Genomic DNA, 19,703 nt, shown 5'->3' on the forward strand with positions numbered 1-19,703 from the left:
GCTTTTATTTAAAAATTACTAGAAATTAAAATTCGTATGTAGATAAAACTTAATTTAATGGTGACAATCTTGATATTTAGTACCTTCCTGTAAAAACTTTCAGTTCAATAATGGTATAAATTATCGGCACTTTAAACGCAGCATTAGTAAAATCCATTTTTACCGTAAAATATACGGTAGTTTTTACAGTAATAGTGAATTAATTAGAGTGATTCAGTGATTTTACTGTATTATTTATTATTAATGTAAAAATTACGGTATATCATATTTTTTTTATCCCGTAACATGTTCTGTGAAAAGGGATTTTAGGGCCACCCTGAATGCTGCTCCGTTTTACCGTAATTTGATCCGAAATTCTTTACAATGTAATAACATTTTTATTAAATTCATTGAAAGATGTCTACTAGTGCTCCTTTTAGCTTGCTATCAGGTGAGAAAGAAATTTTTTTAAACTCTGTAAACGTAAATCTATTCGTACAATATAAATAAATTTAAGCTTTTACCAAGAATTTATAATTAAAAAACTGAAATTCTAAAGAAAGTATATTTAAATTCTTTAAAAAAATACAGAAAAAAAAAAGTTTTTTTTCCTAATGTAATTTTATACAAACTTAAGCAATTAAGTACTCATTATTTTATAAAATCATTCTTATCTTAAAAGTTTATCTGATGAACATGAAATTGTGTAATTTTTTATGTTGATAGCTTATGAAATATATTCGAAATTCTATCCTTCTGTTACAATTTAGTATCTTTATTATACAAAGTGATGTGACTTCATTTTATTTTATTCAATTATATTTTTCAAATAAAAAAAATGGAAATTAACAAGCTTCTTTATTAATCCATCAGCAATGCGTAATCAATTTTATTAAATTTTATTCACATAAGTAACAGGGAACATCCAAATTAAACTGTATAACAGAAAATTTTTATTATCACTGTAAAAGGGTTGCCTTTTTAATTTTAAAAACCATTAAAAGCTGTCACAATTCATGGATGCTAGCTCGCGAAGTCACAATAGAAAATAAAGGTTAAATAATGTTTAAATATTTACCTACACATAAATATATAATTTACAAAAATCTAAGTAAAGTTAAAATTATATTTAATAATGCAATCTGTATAAATAAACTACAATAAAAGATTTTATAAATTTAATTTAACAGGGTCTGAAATGCATCAAAATTTTCCAACAAAAAAGCAGCACATTTCCTTTGAGTAACAAAGAACAAATTTCTAAATTAATCAGAAAGCACATATTTGTTTATAATTTTAAGAAAAAAAAACCTTCCCTTAGCGGTTGTAAAAAATTGTCGCCATTTCCCACTGGATGCTATTTTTTTAATTCAAACAGTTGCTTCAACTCTAATTCCGAATTTTATAAAGTTAAGCAGAAGAAAAGAATTTTCCTTTTGCATTTATATTTCACTATTTATTGGAGAGCTCATATCTTTTCGGAGAATTTTTAAATAGACTAAGTGATATCTTTATATGGAAAAATTATTATTTTAGTTTTGTATAATTGAAATGGAAACATTTTGTTTGTTTTCCTAGTTTGAGAATTTATAAATTTTTTATTATTTTAATATTGGTAATTGCATAAAATCAAAGACGCTGCGACGGATTTTTTTAAAAAATGAAATTATCTAAAGGGAACAACAATTGAAATAAAACACTAATTAATTTTTAATTAAAGTAGAAAATGATTCTAATAAATCTGCTCTTAATTAATTTTTAAATTTAAAATAAATTTCAAAATTGAATAAGATATTTAATTTTTCGAAAGATAGGGAGGATAGTTTAAAAAAAGAAACTAATGAAAACAAAATTTTAATAACAGCATAGCTTAATTTTATATCAATTAATAGAAATTTTTACTATTTTGAAAAGACAAAAACAATCTTGGGTTTTTATTTTAAGAAAAGTTGGCATATATATGTAATCTTATGTAAAGTGCGCAAAATACAAGCTGACAACTTTTGATCTATTGACCGTATATTTAGGTTTTAGGACTCAATATTAATAGTTCACAGCGGTGACCTCAAATATATTAATCAATTTGTTCTAACAATAATTCTAACAATATGGGGAAGTACAATAAAATTAAAATTAACATTAAGGGAAATTTTCCAGATTGCGTCTACCTCCTATATTTTTAAGGTCAGGAATCCGTATTCATCGAAAAAAGGCAAAGTACAAACAAAGTTTGGTGTTTGATTTTGTGACTTAAGACATTGACTACACTAATTAATTAACATATTTAAAATCATGCCCTTAAAACATTAAGACTGAGTCCTAAACTATGAAGATTCGATCATTAGATCAAAAAAATATTTCTGATGGTCCGTTTTTTTTGCTCACTATATATATATATATATATATATATATATATATATATATATATATATATATATATATATATATATATATATATATATATATATATATATATATATATATATATATATATATATATATATATATATATATATATATATATATATATATATATATATATATATATATATATATATGTAATACTCAGAGGATTACTTTGTAACTTTAGAGGTACGAGTATTTTGTACACCCTATGTCAGAAAAATCAAGCAATAAACTTGCAACTTGGACCGATCACTTTGGTTATTCCTTGCAATGACTGCATGAAAGTTCATGAAATTTCCTTTATAGAGATATGGACATTTTAATAAAAAAATAATTTTTTTGACTTACGTTTTTTTGATATAATTTTAAAAATATTTGGTACAGGTTAAAAATTAATTTCAAAATTATTGTTTTAAATGGGCAAGAAATTCCTAAGAAACTGCGCAAAATATGACTATTTAAATTAGTTCTTTTATTCTGTGCATGAGCTGAAAAATTAAAAAAAAAGAATTTTTTCATAATTTTGTAGCTAATCCTATTTTTTTAACTAATGAAGAAAGCCTGATTCAAATATCTTAAAAATTTAAAGAGTTTCAATTAATTTTTTAAATAGTTTTTGTACCTCTTTAAAAACAGCAAAAAAATGATAAGGGGTTTTCCAGAAACTTCATTTTGAAGAAACTTCATTTGATAAGACAAACTTTAATAATAAATGATAATATTACAATAATAGTTCGGCCACCTGACTGTGATGGAATTTTGTAACTGTTCTTAAATTGCTCAAAAATTTTATTGAATATTTTTAAAGTTATAGCAACCAAACGTAAGGCAAAAAAATTAGTTTTTTTAATGAAAATATTCATATTTTAATAAATATTTAAGTTAGGTTTATGAAATTTCATGCAGCTATTGCAAATAATAATCAAAGCAATCGGTATAAATTACAAACTTATTGCTTGATTTTTCTGGCATAATGGTGTTCAAAAATACTTGCTCTCTTTTGTAATTTATTGACGGTTCCTGAAACATCTGAAAGTTTCAAACTTTATTGAAGAGTATGAAAAACCGCATGAACTAATTATCTCTAAAGTTTCAAAATAATCCTCTAAGTGTTTATTGAGAAATTTAAAAAAAAATCCGAAAACTGAAAGTGTCTCATCCATTATTGTAGGATAGTGTATATACCAAAAAGATTTTTTATCGATAGAGTAAAGATATCGATTACTACTGCAGCCACAGTTTTACATGCACCTCATTATGTGGACATGGAAACCCTCTTTGATTATCATTACTTTTGAAGATGTGGATTCTGTAATTCTTTTGGATATCCCATGACGCCCAGTCAGGAAATAAAGAGGGATTATTTTGACCTAGTGGATTATTTTCATAAGAAAGATTTCTTGTTTGAGACACATCATGGATTTTATCAATCTTAATTCCTATTTCTTAAATTCTCAACATCTTGCTGGGTTATTAATTTATTTATATTAATATTTCTGTAAAATAAAGTAATGGTAAAACCGTGACATTTTTATCATGATTTTAGTATAATGTATCAGATAAGTACATTTGCCGGGATAGTCAGGTCGGTAGCTGGGCCCATGTCCGGGAGTTCGTGGGTTCGAACCCCGCCAGCCGAAGACTCCCCGTGTAGTAAAGTGACTGATGAACGTTAAATCTGTCGTGTCGCAAAAGTCCTCCGTTCCCATAACAAATCAATACCTCCAGGGGGTACTGGATTGGAGATCGATCGTTCTCTAATTCAGGTCAAAATTACGATCTGTGGATGGATGTAAGAATGGGTTCGCCCTATGAACGGGTGTGACGTATGATGTGGCAGAAGTAGAATTTTTGGCCATAGATGGCGCCACTGAAAAACAAGAAACGCACACACTGCCTCAAATTTGCTCGGTTTCACCAAGCAGGCTTGCCCGTGTGGCAAGTGGCAGTAGAACCAACCAACCAAACCAGATAAGTTGAATATTTTAAAACCACTTTTTCTCAGCGATATTGTTTTAAGGAATATTAATAATTTCTATTTAGTTCGTTCATGATTTCCAGTAAAAAGAGTGTTATGAAATAAAAAGATATAAAAAGAGTGTTATGAAAATGTTTTGCGTTGTATCTATACTTCCTGGAAGAGAGAATGCCTCAGTACGGATTACCATAAACAAGAAATTTGACCCTTTAGTAATTCGAGAGTAATGGCATCGTTTGTATTTCCCCCACTGCTCAACTTATAGGCCCAAACGTAGAAACGCCTTTCCTACTTTGTTAGATAAATAAAACTAAAAGGGAACTTTCTTTGTTTAATCGTATTTTGATTGATTGTAATAACGTTTAAATTTTCTTCAGTTTTGTAAAACCCGTTTTTGGTGACGTTAGCGATTTCATGCATTGAATTGCTCATTCGTTTGAATTTAGAGTCCGACATGCTTGGATAGTGGAGCTTCGAGAAAAAAGTATTTTAAGATTTTAGGAATCATACAGGACAGTGTGATCAGAATGCTTATAATCAAAATTCAAGTCAGAGATATTTTTTCTGTCTGCTTAGGAACCTTTAGGTATATTTCTTTAAAATTCTGTGGCCCAGCGTTCGTTATGCAGTCCAGCAGTTAGTTAAATTTTATCAATTAAGAATAATATTTTAAGTTTTTTTTTAATAATTTAGATTTGAGATTCGTTATTATAATTCGATTAAAAGACTTCTAAAATCATTAAACTCTTCCACTTTTCATACATTTAAATCCTTTTCATGATGCATTTTTCTAAACCTGAAACAATATCTAGGCTTGCCCGTGTGGCAAGTGGCAGTAGAACCAACCAACCGTTACAGTGATTTAAGTTCGAATGAAATTTCCAAGCAAATAAGCTCATCAGGTTTTGAAATTTAATTAGTCTGGAGTCAGGATTAAGACAATGAAACTTGGGCTAAAATCCAGACAGTCATTTAAATAACTTTGGGAAATATTATTAAGTGGTGGTGGGTTAAATAAAAGAGTGAATAAGACAAAATTATATTGATATATGTGGTTGTCATTATTGGTTAAAATATCTTATAACATAATTCATATAAAGAATGCGAACGATTCGCGTTCAATCATTTATTTCTGTGGAATGGAACCCTGGATCGATTACGTCAGACTGACACATAATCCATTGTTCTGCAAGAGATAGATATAGGAAGAACAGTCTTCCATGGATGATATATCAATGCCCTTGACCTTCTAAAAGAAATAAGGTAAAAAAAGATTGTGCAATTCTGTATGAAATTCAAGAAAGTTTGGCAATAGACCATTATAAAGTATGGGAAAATGAAAGTACATGCACAAAAGCCTTACTAAGGAGTACTCTTTTGGGTAAGGAAATTTAAAAAAATTTTTATCCGAGTTCAAATCAATCACTACAAATACTTATTTGGCAGTCATTGTGATTAACATCTCCAATTTAGGTACCGCTATTCACTACAGTTCATGAAAACTAATTTTAATGATATAATTGCAGTCCTTTGAACTCGATGCACCAAGTGATGGAACATAAAAAAATCGATACTTAATACTAAGTAACCACATTGTTTCATGATTGTTAATTATTTTATTAAAAGATTGTGTTATGGATTTTAAATGATGCATTGATCAGATTTAGTTCAAATGGTATTTTAAAATACTTGGAATGTAAAGAGTGAAAGTATGTTCATGACTTTGACTACGCATGTACGACTATATATGACTATGTTGTATGATATATTGTTTAAGGAGAAGTTTAAAGTCTCTATTATTGTTATACAGATTAGTACAAATGGCATTTTAAAGCACTTGGACTGCAGAGAGTGAAAGTATGTTTATGACTTTGACTACGCATGTACGACTACATATGACTACGTTGTATGATATATTTTTTAAGGTGAAATTTAAAATTTCTATTATTGTTATACAGATTAGTACAAATGGCATTTTAGAGTACTTGGAATGCAAAGAGTGAAGGAATGCTCACGACTTTGACTACGCATGTACGACTACATATGACTATGTTGCATGATATATTTTTTAAGGAGAAATTTAAAATTTCTACTGTTGTTACATATTTTTTGCATTTAAAAACAAGTAGGAACCTTTGACGTAATTTAAAAGCATGTTAATTTCTTTAATATTATTTATTTATTTGTTTATTTGAAAAATAGTTTAATATATTGATTTTAATTTGTTTTTCTAAATCTCTCTACTCAATCCAACTGAATTATAAGTATATATATATATATATATAGTGTTGTATAATACACATTTTCGCCATTTGCTATTTGAACTAGGCATTTGTCTAAGCACAAAAAATACATATTGTGCAAAATAAAAAAAGTGACTAACTTAAAAATATCCACAAACATTTTATCATTCCTTCCTTTATTTATTTAATTTTAGTTTTGAAATTTCATCCTCTGTTTTAAAATTAGTACAACCATTTTACGACGAAATTGTCCTTTTGAAAGGAATTCCACCTTCCAATATAGCGACTGTTAATGGAATATTTGACATTCGGTGAAACTTATTTTACGTTCTCGGTGCTTTTAAGGAAAAGAGTCTTGAGTAAGTAAATTAACGAACACGCTAAATATAGCAACAACTGAAACGAGCCCTAATGACTTTCGATTGAAGTACTCAAACGTTTCTGAAATGTACAAAGAAATTGCAGAAAGGGTAAAGGGAAATCATGATATCAAAGAACGGGTTTTAAATAGATTTTGAGACGAATATGTTAGTTATTTTAAGGTCACTTTAGCAAATCGTATGCCAAAAGGTATGCCAAATCGTATCCATAGCAAAACACAGTTTTTGTCAGAATAGAAATGATTACCGAGCAGGGAGGAAAAAATTGTTGTGACTTAATAGTGGTAAAGCACTGGGTAACCAATACTGGTAGTATTCATGAAGTGTTCTAACCATTACCTCCTAGACAAGAGAAGATCTCAGCACGAATTAATTTTGCAGTCCGACATAACGAACATAAACTGCGCAGTGGAGGCAATTACGAAAGATGTCATTACGTTTGGACTACTAAAGAATTAAATTTCTTGTTTATGGGTCCTTTATGTTCTAGGGAGTATCGTTCTACCCTGTGTCAGAATTTTATTTTTAAAGTTTTTTTTTTTCCTCTTGATGCCCAATTTCCTTTGGTTCACAGATTTAGTTTGGAGAACTGGAATTGCATTGCAAAGCTTTCTAATTCGACTGAATTTTTCTTGCATTGTCCCCTAAGGATTTTCATTTGCGTTTATTTTAAGAGGAACATTGAACATAATATTACATCGTAATGTGTTGTGTATTTTTCTCTCCAAATGAATGAATAATAGCCCAGTTAAATTAGACCTAGAAAACACCACACCTCGAACTAATTCCCAGAAACTGAAATAATTTTTTCACATTTATGGCATCTCAAATACGAATAATATGAGTGTGCGATGGTTTCTGATGTGAGCTAAGATTTTGAAAGTAAAAAAACTGCGAAATTATTGGAATTTTTTAAAAAAATTTATAACATCTTAATGATGAATCTTCCCCTAAATTTGTTTTCAATAAAATTAAAGAGCATTAAATTCCGCTTCGAATGGTATAATTAAATATTAAATTTGATTAAATGATTTGGTCAGACCCCCAACGAAATGAACGAATTTTTCACCTTCGGCAGAAAAAAATTTTACACTGTATATCAGGTTTCTACCGCCTGGATATCTTTCTTCTAGTAAGCTAGTAACTTTCTGGGTAAAAGGTTCGAATCCTGGTCACGCACCAACTGTTGTATCGGCTGCATCAGGCACACGTGGTATAGTGTAGTATACTCCAGGTTCACGGGTCATAAATGGAAATAATGACTAACATCTTCCGGATCACTTTTCTTTTATTTATGGGAACATCTAATTTAAGATACTATGATAGCTCAGGAAGCACTGGAACTACTCCATAAAATAACTCTTCAGCTTCGAAGATAACACGTGTCCCCTTCTCTACATGCTCTGCCGTTAATCTCCAAAAATCAATGTATAAAATTGGTAAATCTATTCAAATTACTAAATTCACATAAATGAGCAATTTCAGTCACACATAAATAATCAAAAATAGAGAACAAATTTTATCTCCTGAGCATGCAGAGAAGGAAAGCCAATCTTGAAGGTTCCCGCGCACGTACTTTGAGCACCAACACAAATCGAATGCTAGCGTCCATCCGGGGAACCGGCTTAGCAAAGCTCATGGTCGCAGTTAAAAAAAAAATAGACAAGGGACCGTCAAAAGCTGGAAATTAATTTCTCCTCTTTTTAATATTTTTTTTTAAAAAAACTATTTATGTTAAAAGTTAAATAATTATATATATGTATATATACATATATATAATATATATATGTATATATTAATATATTATATATATATATATATATATATATATATATATATATATATATATATACAGTGAAACCTCCGTTAAGCGGACATTCATGGGACCAAAAAATTTGTCCGTTTATGAGAGTTGTCCGTTTACGGGAAGGGTACCCTAATAACGAAATTTAACACCGTAAATTGTTTTTAGAATATTCTCAAAGATGTAGAAATAATTAAATAATATCTACAAGGATACTGTAAATATCTACAAGAATATTTATTTAAACAATAAGAAAGATAATAAAGAATATATAAAGAAGTTTGATATAAATACATAATTCTGGATGTAGCTACAGATAAATAAATATAATTTTCCTACTAGCATAGATACTCAAGTTAGACATATGATACCAAATAGGAGCGTACTGTCCTCAGTCCGTTTCAATTATTAGGTTCACATCCCCTTACACCTACTTATCATTTGATAGGGAACATGGTTAATACCTTCTTGGAAAATAAACCTCCCATGATTCGCAGAAAAAGTAATGCATACCTGTAAGTCATGAGGACCAATGGAGATGATTATTCACAATTGATCAGCTATCAAGTGTCTAAATAAATGTTTCATTTATATAAACACCTCAAAGATTATACTTCTGTTCTCTTTTTTTTACCCCAGTTGTGTTAAATACAGTCTTCAAATTGATAAGAAAATTAAAGAAATTTTCAATGGGGAAGAAGCATTGAGAGAAGTCATTTCAACTTGAGGGGTCTCATAACCTGTGTGGTCCAGATGAAAATATCAAAAGATGCCGATGTCAGAATTATTTCAGGAGTGCAGTACCATTTTCTCTCCTTTCTTTACAAAGATAAGGCAAGGTGACAGGAGAAAGATTGATTTTTCGGTGGTAAAATAGCTTAACAATATTTTTAGTTATGGATAAGGCAAAAAGTTTTATTTACATGCTTTAAAAATGGTGAAAAGTTGCATTTTTTTATCTTGCAATTTATTTAGAAAAAGTAGTGTCCGGTTTGTAGGGATAAAAAACAACGTTTCAGGACCAAAATGACTGTCCGCGTCCGGTTACGGGAGTGTCCGCTTTGCGGAGAATGTACGTAATGGTTTATTCATAGAAGATTCCCGGGTAATTAAAAATATGTCCGTATTGAGAGGCGTCCGTTTTGCAGGAGTGTCCATAACAGGAGGTTTCACTGTATATATATATATATATATATATATATATATATATATATATATATATATATATATATATATATTCAAAATGAAGAATAAAACAAAGAAACACTATAGACATATGAAAAAAAAGGGGGAGGGGAATTTTTCATATGTCTATAATTTTTCTTTGTTTTATTCTTCATTTTGAACTTACCTAATGAGTTCTTTTTACTTGCAGCTTAAGCGCAATAAATGAAACTTATTGTTTTTCTTAACTTTCATATATACATATATATATATATATATATATATATATATATATATAACAAAATAAATAAATAATAAATGCGAGAAAACACGAAGAAAGTTAAGAAAAACAGTAAGATTCATTTATTGCGCTTAAGCTGCAAGTAAACAGAACTCATTAGGTAAGTTCAAAATGAAGATAAAACAAGGAAAATTTATAGACATATAAAAAAACCTCTAGTTACACTCAATTTGCACTTTTGTTTTCATATTTTCTAATCTGGCAATCTTTTTGCGAAAACATTTTTAAATCATTCTTGAAAAATTTCCCGCTCATGTAAGTACATCTAATTTTTCTGCTCTCTTTATAGTTTATGTTTGTACTGTTTTTCCTTTTTATTTTATTTTTTTTTTCTGTTTTTACGTGTTATTTTCACTTATTGTGTTCTATTTAATTTGTTGTAATTTTTGCAAAAAAATTTTTGAGTGCTCCTCACACTATTGTATTAATATATTTTGCTTTGGCTATATTGATACAATATCAGAAAGCACTCTTTCTTGCGGATATAATCGTGTGGGCTGATGAAAAGATTATATATTTTTTCCCATTTTTTTTTAAATGAAATTTCATCATTTTTCTTTAATCAGTTGTTTGTTATTTTTTAATTATTATTCCCCCCTTTTTAATATGTCTATAATTTTCTTTGTTTTGTCTTCATTTTGAACTTTATATATATATATATATATATATATATATATATATATATATATATATATATATATATATATATATATATATATATATCCGTAAAGGAAGTCTGTTATTGAGCTCCTTGAACTTTGATATTTAGGAAGTAGGCTTGAAGCAGCAAAATGACAAAATAATCAAAGAGATCTGAAATCCTGGGGCACTTTCAAAATAAGCGTAATTGTCTTCTAGTCAGCGAAATCAAACTAAGTAAGCAAATCAAACTCTAAGTTTCAATACTCGTTGTGGAGTAATTGTTTACTATTTACCTATGAATCGTATGTTATTCGAAGAAGGGTACTTATAATATTTTGAAGGAAAAATGCTTCCAACTATTCTTTAAGTTTAGTTGCATACTTTAATAGTGCCAAATAATTAAATTTGTAGAAAAAAGGAAATGTTCTGAACGATTTCTTTTAACTAAGTCAATTTTTGAACTTGTGAAATCTTTAAATGAAAATGAAAATATTATTAAATAGTAGAAGTGGAAGAGCTCATTGCTTAATGGAGAAAAAAAGATACACAATGAAGGGATATATATGAAGACCCTACAAGACAATACAAAACAATAAATACTCAAGAATTACAACACAATAAAAGGATGAAATTGAAATAAAGAAAAATAATTACGAAAATGTTAAGTTTTATTAGCTGCGCATAAGCTACGAGTATATAAAACCCATGTAATAAGACAAAGAATATAGAATATAGAAGTTATATAGAACCCATGTAATATGCAAAGAAAATAAGCAAAAAATAAAAAGGAAAAGCACTACCAAAAATGACAAATGTGCTTTAAAATTTCTTTCAAATTTATAAAAATAAATAAATAAATAAAATGCAAATTAACAAAAAGATATAAATTCGTCTCAATTATATCTGAAAATAAGAGTGATTTCTAATATTGTTTTATTTTCTGTATTATTACCTTTTATATGAATGTTTTGCTTTCATAGTGATGATTTTTATGGCCACCTATTTATCACCTATATATCAAACTTAATTCAGAAAGAAAAATTTTCATTATTTTAAAATTGCCAAAAATTTGGTTTTTAGTGATGATTACCATGGTTACCTCTATTGCTTGAGGATAGTATTTATAATATTACAAGATTAGCTTAATAAAGCCATTAACATTACGAACAATATTATTAGTCTTTTAAACTTCGTTATTAAAGATTAAAAACTTAATACTAGCCAGAGATATGATTACAGAACATAAAAAAACGAGTAATTTGCAGCGAATAATACGATGATGATTTTTCTTAAATTTTATATAAACAATAGAGCATTAGCGCGCTCTATCTCCTTTTTTTATATATTTAGAGCTATGTTTCCTTGTCAAATACCAATATGGAAGAGCTTTTTTGTTAATTTTCATATATTATTCAAAAAATTCTTCTATTAATAAAGTTTAAGGAGTGGTGTTATTACCATCATTGAAATGCAATTTGTTGTTGTTCAAATTATGGAAGGTAGTATTCATTTCCAGTATACCCAGTTTTTAAATTTCAGAAAAAATTAAAAAAATAGTTTCACAAATATAGCTCCAATGATAGTCCTGCTTGCAAATTATAGTACTTTATCTAGTTTTCATATATTTTTACTAATTTATCTGTACGAGTATCTCTCTTGTAGGCCAGCTAAGAGACTAAAATAAAAATCAAGTAGTTAATTTTTATTGTGAATATATGACACTTTCGCACATTGGATTACTTCTACAACTAAATGCCAATGAATATTGCATAGCTTCCATATAGAATATTGAATAGATTATGATGAATAGCTAATTATGAAATGTCTTGCGTTTCATTTCAATTCTTCAGTCACAAGGTTACAGACTAAGTACTTCTGATGAAATTCTCAAGAAATTGTTTGAACTGTTTCCTATAAAATAAACGCATTATCACCTGTACATATAAAATCTCTACAGCAATCAGGAAATGCACCTAATCCGGGCTCTTTTATTACTGTACATCTATTTGGATCAAATTTACTGTTGCACCTGAAATAAAATTTAAAAAATACCGCATATAAATGTTAAATTCAAATCTTTAACTTGTCTATACTAAGTAGAATTATTTCTTCTTTTAAAGATTTTGTTAAATAAATTTATTAAGACAACTTTAAGGCACTAGAAATAACAAGTATACGAGATGAAATATTATCAATCTTAGAATGTTGACAAAATGCTTAAACAATCTGTTCTATGTACAATTTATTTTTATATACAATTTTAAGAATTCCATTCACAGTTTGATTTAATATTTCATATTCTAGGAAATGTTGAATGAATAAAATAAATGAGAAAATTAATATGTTTTAAAGTGGTCTTATAAAATTTAAAATATTATTAATGTTGTAAAATATTATTAATGAAAAATGACACAAATTGAAAGTTGCTTCAAATATAAAATAACGAAAACTCTAAAAACAATAAAATTGGAAGACTTGGATAAAATTGGATGGCAAGTTTGAAAAGTACCCTAAGCACAAATCTACAATAATATGCTCTAAAAACTATAATTTTGATGATTTGGGTAAAATTGGATGAAAAGTTTGAAAGGTGCCCTAAGCTCCAAGCTACAATAATATGCTCAAAAAGCTATAAAATTGGATGACGCTAGAAATTAAGAATAAAGTAAAAAAATGGTAAAAAGAAAATAAAGAAAAAAAATTGAACGGACACTAAAATATTTCGCGATCAGTAAAATTCATAAAACGATAAATCTATTTAGTACGTGTAATAAGCAAACATTTTTTTTATCTCTTGTATATTATAAAATATTTAAAACATTGTTATTTTTGAATTTTCACAATTTGAATTGACCATAAATTTAATTGATTATAATATGGAGATATGAATTCAGCTTGTAGTGGACAGGCAATGATTAAAAAGTAGTAGCATCCAGCATAGTGATCCAATGGGGAACTGAGGACACTAGTTAGTTGGAAAGTGACCAGAACTTTGATTGATGATAAATCCCATGTGACGCAGATAAGGAAATAAATTCTGCTGATTGTGGACAGGAAACGCTTTAAGCTTGCATCGTCTGTAGACCATGAATTTCAAATGAAGTTTGAGCTCTCTAGTTGGCTGAAAAGTTGTCGAAATTTTTTATCTTTTTTGTAATCCGAAGACAATTGAAACTTGCTTTGTCATCAGATATGAAACTGCACTAGAGAATTGATGTCTCTTGTATGTCGGAAAATGGAAATTTTTATTGAAGGGTCCAGATTTTACTGACACAAAAATGAACTACGATAAAAAAAAATTTCCTTTTTTTTATTGTAGAATATTATGTAACAAGAAAAATAGTATCTGACAGTCATAGACAATGATTTCACGAACAGTGATTAAATGATATTCCTCATTTATATCAATTACTAAAATATAACAGTATATACAAATGAATATATAAAAACATTATTTTCTTTAGTATAATTTTAAATCTCAAATATTATAAAGAGTTATAAGTAAGGGAAAAATAGTTCATGCTCTATTAAAAAAGAAAGATATAAAAGATTCTGTCTGAAAAAAAAGGAAGGAATAAAAAATATGCGGTGAGAAATAATAGAATACTGACCCGTACACATCAGCGTGTCCGACATCACAAACAGTAACCTCGCAACTTTCAAAGTTGTAAATCACTCTACCAACCGGAATTTTCCCAAATCTAAATGAATTGCAGAATCCTGAAAAATATAAATAGCAAATAGTTATAATAATAAACTGCAAAAAAAATTGTAATAATAGTTATAATAATAATGGTAGAAAAATCATCTAGAATTTATAGTACCCTTGCTAACACTTTCTCATTCTTTGTGCAATTAAATTTTCTTAGTTATCAGGTGCATCAGCTATCTACATATTACTCTTTAACTACACTAATATCAGCTATCTACATGCTTTGGGTATTTATTATATGCGGTATATGAGGTAATAAAGAAACGGATGTTCTACCTAGTTGTCCCCTTCTTTTAATGTAACAATAAAGGCTACCCATCACTCTCAGAAATAAAAGTCTCACTTTTGACGATTCAGCAATTCTTGAGCAGCACTTCTTTAATTTTGAGAATCATTTCGTCACGAAATCACTTTTTTTGTAACGAAACACGATGAACTCAAATGTACGACGAAAATGTTTCCTCAGTTCAAAACCTTTTCGTAGTGCGTTGTAGGATATAGTTAACTAGATTGATGAGACTAGAATAAAGAGGTAAGGTATACATTTTTTAGCATAATTTTTTTTTTATAAAAGCCGTATTGCAAAGGTTTAAAAGTCGAGTAATTAAAATTCAATTTCTCAGGAAGTCATCTACCGATTTCCTCAAAATTTTGTAATTCATTTTGTTAAATTAGTTCTTAGAAAATGATGTAACAAAATTATATACCTTACAAATCAAATTGTTTCAATAATTATTAATTAAACTAATAACAAATAATAAATATTTACTAAAATTTTTTTTTTCATGGAATCTTTGGACATACGAATTTTGTATTTCTGTGCAAAATATTTCAATTCCCTTAAAAAGTTCTCGAGATTTGGTGAAATAAGCTAAAAATGAAATTAACATCAGGTCTTAACTTTGGATAGCTCTTCTAACCAAACTATGCGGGACATATTATATTTCCCAGATAGCGGCTACCCCCTAAGCTTTGCGGGTAAAAAATCCAAATTTGTCGAAAAAATGGTATGTTTATTCAGAGAAAGTGAGTTTTTGTGTCTGATTTTGTAACTTAAAATATTGTCTTCCACTAATTAATTGACATATTTGAGGTCAACCCTTCGAACAATTAAGATTAAGTCGTAGAACGTGGTCATTAGATCAAAAGTTATTCAGGATAGTCTATTTTGTTTGCACGCTGTACGTTAACGACGGCTGATTTTACGATTATTGAATATAGAAAGTTTGAATACATGTTTATACATACCACTCTTTGTATCAAGAGGCATTGTAACGGTATAGCTTTTTACTTGCAGAACACACAGAAGAAACATCCAAAATTGAAGAATATGTTTGTAAAACATCTTTATTTTCTTAGTTTAATTCTCCTTTATCAGTATCAAAACTACAGAAAAATTTTAAGGAAGTAATATAATCAAAATTGATTTACAAAATTTTAAGAAGCAGCAATTATGTTTAGATTGTTCAATTAATATGCGTAAGAAATGCGTAAAGAAATATCAATTAAAAAGCAAAGAAACAAAACATTTAGCTATTAAAAAATTTATAAGAGATTTAAGAAGTTATTATTGCGTAATTTTAAATTCAAAGCATTCTGGGTGGAATTCTTAAGAAAAATATAAATATGAAAGTACGATATATGAAAAATATGATGTGAAAATTTTGCCATCATTTTCTTAAAATAAAAATCGAAAAATGAAAATCAGTCAGAAAAAATATAATTATAGCTTCAAATAACTATCACGTGTCATTGTTGATTTAGCATTATTATTATAAATATTTGAAAACTATTCAATTGGTATACCTAATGGAGAAAGTGGTTCCAATTGAAAAAAAATGTAATCACTATTAATTATTAGTTTTGAATTCTTTCTGGGAAATATTCTGATCTAGCTTATTACTAAATATTTTAAACACCTCGTTAATGAATATGATTATTTGGGGCAGTTATTTTCAGACTAAATTACCAAGAGGTTATTAGATAACTGAGTGGGTATTAGTTGATCAAATTTAGAAAAGTATATAGAAATTTATTGAATGCAAAAAAAAATAAGAAGCAAGAAATGCATTCACAAAAGTTTCGACACTCCCAATGATGACATTACAGATAATTAAAGAGCAGGTCGGCAATCCCCGTTTGACACTCTACGATTGATAGCTCTACATTTGATTTACCCTTACATTTTGATGGGTCCGAATTGACTCCGTAAGGCTTATACAATACTTTTAAAACTCCTCTTAATAAAAGATGATTCATAATTTTTAATCGCTTTTTCTGGAAGCCAAACCTGGTTTTTATAATCTAAAATAATTTAATATTTCTTTTTTGTTTATTTTTGTTTTAAAATTTGAAAAGGGAAAGATTTATTTTAGCAAGAATTGCAAACTTACGGAATACTATTTTTCGTACACTTATTAAAAACAGGAAGATTTTTTTTCTTCATATTTATGTAAGCATAGGTGCTATATGAAATCGAACATTTTAACCAATAGCAAAATATTTATTTCCAAATAGTCTGTAAATATAAAAAAAAATATGTTTTTCCCTAGCTTTTAGTTGTTCACCAAAAATAATCAATTAGTCACCTTCCACCCCATCGAACAAACTCAACTGTCAAAGGGGTGGAGATGAAGAAGGAAAATTCAAAATATGGTTTAAAGTTTCAATATTTAATTTTAACAAATACACTATTTCCAATGTAATAAAGCCATTCTTTTATTTTCCACATATTTCAAATGTATTGAGCTATGAAATAATAATGATTAAAAATTTGAAAAGTGCAAAATATATGAAGAAAACACAAATAAAAAATAGAACCTAAAATTCGAAATGGCGAGGGCAAAAACCTTTTAATGCTATCACACAATCTTTAATAAAAAGAAATTCGTAAATTATAAACGTTTACTTCAACCTTCTATTTTTCGAAGATGTTTTCAAGCAATTTTGAATTCGGAACACGAAACATTGTGCATTCTTATAATACTGCTTAAACTTGCAAACAGAAAAATGAAACTTTTCCGAAAAAGAGTCAAAATCACTTACCGAATATTAAGTAGCTCCATGTTGACATCGTAGTAATCATTCATACCATTTCAACTTTAGATCGGGAAGATAAAATAATAGATTATACAGCTGGCTTTCTGGAAATAATGTTTACAGATGTAAAGTGAACACAAAAATGCGTGGAAGCTAGAGTTTATGTTCTTTTCATGGCCAGTATCTTAATTTACTTGATAGCTGAGCAGCATCAAAGTTGTTTGTTCAAATAGTTTTATTGTAATCAATTTCAAGAACAACGCTTAAATAAGCCTTGATGGGATTCATAAAAAATAAAAGAAAACTTTTGGAACACTCTTCTTCCTTAACAAAAAAAAAGTGTTTCTTAGTTGGTTTAAAATTCTGTTGAATTTATTGAATCATCCATATTAACCAAAATCTAAAAGGATTAGTTTTAAAATTTTTTATCTAAGGTAAATGAAATTATTTTATTCTACTTACTATGGTTTGTGCTTAGGGCTCAAAAATTGTTTGATTGAGAATTGTTGGGAAGCGTAAAAATATAAATATACCGGACTTAAATTTCAGTGCCTAAAATTATTTGGACTGCGTATTGTGGGTGAGCTTGAATAAATTAAAAATATTCCGTATTTTAATCTTAGCGACAGAAAATCATTTATATTGTGGATTGTGTGTAGGCTTGAAAAAATATGTTCAAGATTTAATAAGTTAATGAAATATAGGCTATTTTTGAGTAATAAAGGCATTTTGAATAAAAAAGTATTGAAAGTGTAGTACTTCATGTTTGATAGTGATAATACATATAACTAATGCTTTGTTGTATGAACATTGGACATGTTGTGAAAAGAAAACTTAACATGAAGTTCTTAAAACAAAAATCAAAATAATACAAATATTAGGTTTTTGATGTATTTTTAGGATGGAAATTTTTAATTTAAATTAGTTTAAAGAAAAAAGCAGAAAAAACTGAAAAACAACTAAAATGAAAGAAAACAAACAAATTTTATTACGTAGATACATATTTCAAAGATAATGATAAAAATTACAAACTAAATATACATGTTTTCGTTATTCAGTTTTATTCGATCAAAGAATTATGTTAGTTTTAAAATAAAAAAAGTGTTTAAATTTACAATTCTGTGCTGAAAGTCGGGAATGGTTATTTTTTCTTAAAATAATTTCAGATAAATTCGAAAAAAATTACGACAAAAAATCTTTAAAGAACTAAATAACGAAAATAAAATCGATTTTTGTGAAATTTTTAAGCTTGGAAATTTCTGATTCTAAGGTAATCCTTTCACCAATAACAATAGTAGAGCATTTTTGAAACATCAGGAAATTTGAGTTTCATTGAAAACATTTAACAACGGGGAGAGAAAAAAATTCTGGTAAAATTTCAGTACTGTATGGAGAGGACGATTCTGGTGCGAATAAAAATAGTTCTAGTTGAAAAAGAGAACTACAATCTGCAGTATTTAACTCATTAATTTGGTATTTTTTTCATTCATATGGTAACGGTTTTCCGGAAATTCTGGTTTTCAAAATGATAGTTCTTTACCCCACATGTTGCAAAAAAATATGGAACCTGAAAAATAAATTTAACCGAATAAATGGTTTTTATACCATGCTCTAAGTCAACAAATTTTATCACATGCTGTAAAACCCTATTTTATTGCTAATTTTACCAAAATTATTACCAAAGCGCTTCGATAAAATTAACCAAGCATTTTAAAGCTCCCATAAAACCAGAAACACGGTAAATTTTACCATATTCTGGTAGTTTAGGCAATACCTTTTTTCTCAGATTTTAAATTTAATTTATTATTTTAAATTGAAAATTAATAAGATTCCTTAAAAATAAAGAGAAATTAAGAGATTATTTGTCGAATGAAACATTACATCAGCCTCTTATATGAAAATTCTAAGTTTTATTAGCTGCGCATAAGTTGCAATTACGTAGGAAAAAAGAAAAACATTATTTTGAAATTTGGTTTTTAGCGATGATTACCATGGAGTGTATCGATTGCTTGAGGATAGTATTTATAATATTGTAAGGTTAATTTAATAAAGCAG

The 19,703-nt window shown here is 27.9% G+C and overlaps 2 protein-coding genes across 4 annotated transcripts in view; one reads left to right on the forward strand and one right to left on the reverse strand.

The window, feature by feature from the left end:
• Window positions 1-19,703, forward strand: part of amon (prohormone processing protease amontillado) — a 276,980-nt gene that overhangs the window by 23,213 nt on the left and 234,064 nt on the right. The window lies entirely within an intron of this gene.
• On the reverse strand, window positions 12,579-17,794 carry LOC107452678 (uncharacterized). 3 transcript variants are annotated; one of them, XM_016069229.4, is made up of 4 exons: window positions 17,655-17,794; window positions 15,858-15,995; window positions 14,509-14,617; window positions 12,579-12,926 (listed from the first exon to the last, which is right to left on the reverse strand). In XM_016069229.4, exons 2-4 carry the CDS (start codon window positions 15,952-15,954, stop codon window positions 12,809-12,811), a joined length of 324 nt encoding a protein of 107 aa, XP_015924715.1. In that variant the 5' UTR covers window positions 15,955-15,995; window positions 17,655-17,794; the 3' UTR covers window positions 12,579-12,808. The 3 variants fall into 3 exon arrangements, with proteins under 3 accessions (XP_015924715.1, XP_015924720.1, XP_071039627.1); XM_016069234.5 differs by having other exon boundaries at window positions 17,524-17,655; XM_071183526.2 differs by lacking the exon at window positions 17,655-17,794 and adding an exon at window positions 17,430-17,553.

The sequence above is a fragment of the Parasteatoda tepidariorum genome, chromosome 7 (genome assembly GCF_982258835.1).
Source record: "Parasteatoda tepidariorum strain Cologne lab strain chromosome 7, Ptep-v5.0, whole genome shotgun sequence".
Lineage (NCBI taxonomy): Eukaryota > Metazoa > Arthropoda > Arachnida > Araneae > Theridiidae > Parasteatoda > Parasteatoda tepidariorum.

Bases quoted from the DNA above. Each gene is read 5' to 3' on its own strand.
- LOC107452678 (XM_016069229.4), bottom strand. From the start codon at position 15,954: ATGTTTTACAAACATATTCTTCAATTTTGGATGTTTCTTCTGTGTGTT. The intron at 14,618-15,857 runs GTATGTATAAAC...TATATTTTTCAG, and splicing joins GCCTCTTGATACAAAGAGTG to GATTCTGCAATTCATTTAGA. The intron at 12,927-14,508 runs GTCAGTATTCTA...ATTTTATTTCAG, and splicing joins GGACACGCTGATGTGTACGG to GTGCAACAGTAAATTTGATC.